The sequence below is a fragment of the Octodon degus genome, unplaced genomic scaffold (genome assembly GCF_000260255.1).
Source record: "Octodon degus isolate 3935 unplaced genomic scaffold, OctDeg1.0 scaffold00072, whole genome shotgun sequence".
NCBI classification, from domain to species: Eukaryota; Metazoa; Chordata; class Mammalia; order Rodentia; family Octodontidae; genus Octodon; species Octodon degus.
The window spans coordinates 1,957,385-1,963,953 of record NW_004524648.1 but is presented as its reverse complement, the minus strand read 5'-3'; the positions used below and the strand labels follow the sequence as shown (position 1 = coordinate 1,963,953).

Here is a 6,569-nt window from a genome sequence, read left to right as displayed (position 1 = left end):
ATATTCATTCTAAATTCTCAGTGATTCAGTGCCTAATTCTTTAAAACGGAGCCTAGGGACCAGATGTGGTGGTGTACCCTTGTAATCCCAGCTCTCTCCAGAGCCTGAGGTAAGAGGATCATTGCACATTTGAGACCAGCATGGGCTAAGAGCTAAAGACCAGACTGAAGGGCATAGGGAGACCCTGTCTCAAAAGGATAAAATAAACCAACAAAAATAAATAAAATGAAAATAAATAAAATGCAGCCAAATACCTATATAATAAACTTTCTAAGAGATACATCATAGATGCTCAATAAAAACCATCCTCTTGTCTCAGCTTAATTCTCCCCTCCAATCCTTCAGAAAATTTCAATTTATCCCCAAAATCCAGATTCCATTACAGTTTGCCAGAGAATTCACAGAATCTCAACATGCTTCTTAAAAGTCCTATGGTAAAATAGGTTTGAAAACCCAGCTCTCTCTCAGAAGATCATGAAGCAGTCCTGTAATAAACTCACTTCCTTTTACCATGAGATTGTTTTATGGGTATAAAACCTCTGAATAACTCATTTAGAACTCTTGAACCACTGCATGGATGGTATCAAAGACTAAGACCTGAAAACCTGGTTGTGAAGATGAGAAACAAAATACAAAAACTGAAGGCATGAAAGGCACTAGATAATCAGCAGTTCCACACTCTCTGCAGAGAAGTGGTTTGGTGTAGCACTACCTTGAAGAGAAATCAATCACCTCATCACCTCTGGCCATATAGGAAAGCACTTATACTCCCTTCACTCACTAGGGCAAGAGGCAGCAGGCTTTGCTCTGAGCAGGTAATAGTGAGCTCTATCCTATCTTCATTTCCTGGACCTAAAGTCCTTACACAATTCTCCAATTCTCTATGCACACAACCTCCTGCTACTCCAGCACTATGCCCAAAATGTGTGTTTCACCAGTGTTTAACAATTCATACTCCGCACACCAGTGAACATCTCAAAGCTAAGAAAGGTTTCCCATTTTGCTTCCACTACCCCACAACTCAGTTATGCACATAATTTTTTTTTTTTTAGGATACGGTCTACAGGGTCTCACTACACAGAACAGACTTGTAGTGATCCTCCTGTTTTCAGCTTCCCAAGTGCTGGGATTACAGGTATGCACCACCACGCCCAGTCTCAGCACATCCCAGGGGTGGGGCCGGCTCAGCAAGCCAGGGTCCCTGCGTCTGCTTAAGCAGGCACTTTAATCTGCTGAGCTATCTGGCAGGCCCTTTGTAAGATTTTTTTTAAAAATCTTTTATTTACTTATTTAGTATAGTGTCTCACTACACACCTCTGACTCAGTGATCCTCCTTTCTGAGCCTGCCCAGTGCTGGGATTACAGGCATGTACTACTATACCTGGTTTTGATGGCCAGCACAGTGGCACCGCATGTGGTACTGGGGATCAAACCCAGGTCTTTGAACTTGCCAGGCAGACACTTAGACCACCAAGCTATCTCCCAAGCCCTATATGCACGTAAAATTAACACATGCACTTGAGTACTTTAGGTTGGCCATATTCCTAATTATTTAATAAAGCTCATTTAATTGTTAAATCAACCTAGGAGGTCAGCACTACTATTTTCCCTTTCTCAAAAATAAGAAAACTAGGGCTCAGTAGAATAAGCGCTTGCCTGGCAAGCACAAGGACCTGAGTTCATTCGGTTCCAGGGGGTGGGGGGGACTGAAAGGAAAAAAAAGAAAGAAAAAAAGAATACTGGAGCAGACACAATTTAAATAACTTGCCTAAAGTTGTATGACTACTAAGTGGCACTTGAAGATTCAAACCCAAGCTCTAGAGGTAATATTGTAACTATGAGTAGTGACAATATATTCAACATTGTAGCCAATATCAGTCAGGGTATAGTAGTTCTCATTGCTGAAGAGAAAGAAACTAGTAGATAATTGTCAAATATATGCCCAAGAAGGGGCTGGGGAGATGGCTCAGTAGACTAAGCACTTGCTTGGCAAGCACAAGGGCCTGAGTTCAACCCCCAGTTTCAAAAAATAAATAAACATATACATATATATATATATATATATATATATATATATATATATATATATATATATATGCCCAAGAGGTTCATTGTGAACCCTAAACTGAAAGACCATGACCAGTAGACGTGTTCAGATCCTTCAGTATAGCCCTGAAGTAGTTGGGGTGCTTCCAGGCTATGGCAGCAGAGGAGCTGTGAAGGAGCTAAAGATCTAATAGAAGTTAAAACAGTTCACTAGAAAATACTGAGAATCCTTGGCCTATTCTTATCCTTGCCTTTTTTCTTTCTTTTCTGAGACAGGGTTTCACTGGGTAGCCCAGGCTAGCCTCAAAACTCATGGTGACCTGCCTCTGCCTCCTAAGTGCTAGAATTACAGGGATGTACCACAGCTAGCCTAAGTAAGGTTCATTAAACACCTCTTCATCATTGAATTTTTTTATTTTTTTGGTACTAGGAATTGAACTCGGGGCCTTGTGCTTGCCAGGCAGGCACTGTGCTGCTGAGCTACAATCCTAGGTATCACTGACTTTAGAGCACCTATGTATTGTCTGTGTGTCAAACCGTCTTTGTTTTTGGTGGTGCTGGGGATTGAATTGTGGTCCTTGAGCATAGAAGACAAGAGCTCGGTCACTGGCCACATCCTCAGCCCACACTGCCAATTTTCTTCATCTCTTCCTTTTGGTCTTTAAGTCTGGGACCCCAGGGCACAGAGAGTTAGAAATAAATGAGAAGCACAGAATCCCTTTCCTTATTGGCAGTCAGCATTCCAAAGTGATTCCATACAAAACAGTATAACAGGATCATCTCTCAGGTTAGAATGCCTAAATTCAAATTCTTCTTTTTTTTTTTTTTTTGGCGGAGCCAGGGATTGAACTCAGATCCTTGCATTTGCCAATCCAGCACTTATCCTACTGAGCCATCTCCCTGGCCCCTAAATTCAAATTCTTGTTCAGTCACTTACTGGCTACTTGACCTTAGGAAAGTTACTGAATTTTTTTCTTTTTTTTAAAAATGTATTTGGTACAGGGTCCCACTGCGCAGCTCAGATTGTAGTGATTCTCATGTTTTTAGCCTCTCCAGCACTGAGATTAGCGGCATGCTCCACTGTGCTGAGAGTATGTGGCCAGCTCTGGGCTAGTACAGCATGTGGTGCTAGGGATTGAATCCCAGTCCCTGCGCTTGCGTAAGCATGTACTTAGTCCACTGTGCACTGGCCCCTGAATCTATTTATTCTTTTTTTTTTTTTTTTAATGTTTTTATTATAGGGTCTACAGGGTGTCACTACACATATCAGACTCAATAGTGATCCTCCTGTTTTCAGCCTCCCAAATGCTGGGATTACAGGTGTGCACCACAGGTCCAGTCTCAATTGCCATCTCAGCCCATCCCAGAGGTGAGGCCGGCACAGCACTCCAGAGGATCAAACCCCTGCCCCTGCATCTGCCTAAGCAGGCTTTTTAATCCGCTCAGCTATCTGGCCGGCCATCTTTCTTTTGGAGACAGGGTTTTGCTATGTAGTTCAGGCTGGCCTCAAACTCACAGCAAATCCTCCTGCCTCAGCCCCTCCAGTGCTGGTTTATTTTGACACAGGGCCTTGCCATTTTAGTTCAGGTTGGCCTTGAACTCAGTATGTAGCACATGATGGGCTTAAACTCACTGCACTCCTCCCATAACAAAAGCTGGGATGACAGGTATGTACAGTGCACTACCCCTGGCTAAATCTCTGGGGCTGGGGAGATAGCTCAGTAGAATAAGCACTTGCCTGGCAAGCGCAAGGGCCTGAGTTCAATTCCTGGTTCTGAAAAAAAAAAAAAAAAAAAAACTAAATTTCTGGCTCCGTCTCCTCTATAAATAGAAAATTTTTTAGTAAATGGAGATCACAGTACTTTACTCATGGGATTATTACCAACATTAAGTGAGGTAAGGAACATAAAGGTACTCAGTACTTGGCACAGAATAACCAGTCAATAGCTATTAATATTGTATACACCTCTCAAAAATTCAACAAAGTCCTTTGTGTGGTTTCAAAGGAAAAGAGCTTGATGGAGAGGATAACAAAGATTAAGTAATCAGTATATAGCTAGCAACTGACTCAACTACCCTCCACAAAAAATAGGGTCCTTTGCAAATGAAAAATGGGTACACGGCAAAAAACAAACAAAATACCCACGAACGTTCTACACTCCATTCACAAACTGTGGCAATCTTCACCTTTTCTTCTGGGTAAATGATCTCAACTCTTATCTGTTTTGAAAAGGTGGAGCTTAACACCAAGGTAAGGGTTGAGATAGAAAATCACAATACAAAGGAGTGAAAAAATATCAAACCTGTCTGCTGCCATTTCTAAATTTTGCATTCTACGAATACAAAACTGAGAACTGAATTTCAGTGATAGTTTACCATCACAGTACTGTAAGTAACATATAACCCCAGACGACCTCTAAGGTAGCATCAAAGTAACATTTATCTGTTTGGGGGCAAACATATGTTTGAGGTAAATATAACCAGAATATTTGTTTTGGGGCAAATACATGTTCCATCAATAATCCCATCTCATGTTACAATGTTTTGAAGTGACCAGACTGAGAAAGATATAGGATAATTTGTTTTATTTTTTGAGATAACAGCCTCCTTGTGTAGTTCTGGCTGGCCTTGAATTCACTAGGCTGACCTCAAAATCAGTGATCCCACTGCTTTAGCCTCCCAAGTGCTGGGAGCACCATAGCTGTTTGTTAGTTCAAAAGACCCCATGCCAGGGATATAGCTCCACCTGCCTGGCAAGTGCAAGGTCCTGAGTTTGAGTCTCCATACCAAATAAATAAATAACAACTCCACACTCATTTTTTAAAAAATGAGTATTTTTGTTAACAATAAATAGGTTGTTCAACTCATCTTTCCATTTCTTAACAGAAAATCTAAATTAAGATTATCCTAAGAGGAGAAAACTGAAAAGACTTGCCAAGGAGGTTCATAACTCATACATATATGACACTAGCCTAGATCTTAGCTGGTCAGGAGGAAGCATATTTCACTTGGGAGCATTGAGTAGGCACTAGGCCTCTTGGTGCTGCTACAGATACACAGACAACGGTAACCTCAGATTAAGTGCATATATTTCCTTAACATTCCCCCAACAATTACAATAACACTGGCAGGGCAGCCACATTTCAGATATCCTTGACGAGATGACCAAATGGAGGATATTCCCAGCAGATCTGTTTTCCACATCCTAAGTCTCCCAGCCATGGCCCCAGTTTACTGAGCAAAGAGACCCATAAGTAGCAGGCAGACAATGTTTAAGCCCAAGGAAAATGAAGTTTGCATTCACTTTCAAGGAAGGGATTGTTTCCATTGGCATATCTCTGGTTTATTTTCAGGGAATAAGAAAATCTTGGGCCGGGGAGATTAAGTGCTTGCCTGGCAAGCACAAGGGCCTCAGTTCAATCCCCGGTTCCACCAAAAAAAAAAAAAAAAGAAAGAAAGAAAAGAAAATCTCAAAAACCCTTCTTCCACAAAATACTTTGAAAATTAGAAGGCTGATTAATTTCAGTAGATAGTCTTCTGGACATTAGATCTCTTGGACCCAACTAGGTACCAATGTACTCAAAGCTGGCAAAGAGGCATTTTTCTAGCATCACGGCACTTAGTTCACCACCTTCATCCTCCACTGGGGAAGAGGACAGTAAAAGCATTTTGGAAAAATGCCCAAGAAAGGAAAAAACTGACGGTTTCCTGAGGGTGTCTCCATCCCTTCCAGCCAGTATGTGGGGACTTCCTACTGAAGGCCACCATGGGAGTATGGCCAAAACCAGTTTTCCCAACACTGCAGGAAATGTTTCAAGCCTCAGAGCCACTTGTAGGATTACCGGACTGATCGTGGGCACCGCTGCCAAGTGATGACCCCGCAGTGCCAACACCCCTCAGTTCTTTGTCCCCACGTAGCGGAGACCTGCCCAGCCCTGCCCTTGTTCCTGGCCCCGGCGCCAGCCCCACCCTGGGGCCGGAGCAGTTCCCCTTCCCCTGGGCTGTCCTCCCAAGGCACACCCAGCGGCCACGGTCAGCAGCTCCTCCTCCCCCACACGCCCGTGGTTGGTGGGAACTGAGCCTGGGCTCCAGCCCTCTACCCAAATCGTGGGGGCCACCTCGCAAGAAGCGGCCGGCTAGGCTTGGGGTTCCGCGGCCCGCAACCCCGTCCGGGGCCTCCCATCCCGTGGGTCCCTCACCGGGCGGAGGCTGAGCGGGCGACGCTGGCACGGGCGGGCGCGGGCCGCTGCTGTTGATGATGTAGTGAGAGACGCGAGAGTTCTCGGAGACGCTCAGCACATAGTCCCCGGGGCTGGTGCTCGAGTCCCGCACCAAGAACACCCCGTGCCGCTGGCCCTGCAGCAGCGCCACCGCCTCCTGCCGGCTCAACCGGCCCCAGTACCAGCTACTCCGTTCCTCCGAGTCGAAGTTGCCCGCCATGGTCGCCTTCGCGACTACACGCTGGGCCGCCGCCGCGGCGCGCGCCCCTCCAGCCCCGGCGCCCGCCGCCCAGCGGACCGGCT

The 6,569-nt window shown here is 44.7% G+C and overlaps 1 protein-coding gene across 2 annotated transcripts in view; it reads right to left on the bottom strand.

Annotated features, from left to right (window-relative positions):
• Positions 1 to 6,563, bottom strand: part of Crk (CRK proto-oncogene, adaptor protein) — a 39,939-nt gene extending 33,376 nt beyond the window's left edge. For both annotated transcript variants that reach the window (XM_023719951.1, XM_023719952.1), the window contains exon 1: positions 6,246 to 6,563. In XM_023719951.1, coding sequence (XP_023575719.1) covers positions 6,246 to 6,486 — 241 coding nt within the window. In that variant the 5' untranslated portion in view covers positions 6,487 to 6,563. The remainder of the gene's footprint in view (positions 1 to 6,245) is intronic.
• Between the last annotated feature and the right edge of the window lie 6 nt (positions 6,564 to 6,569).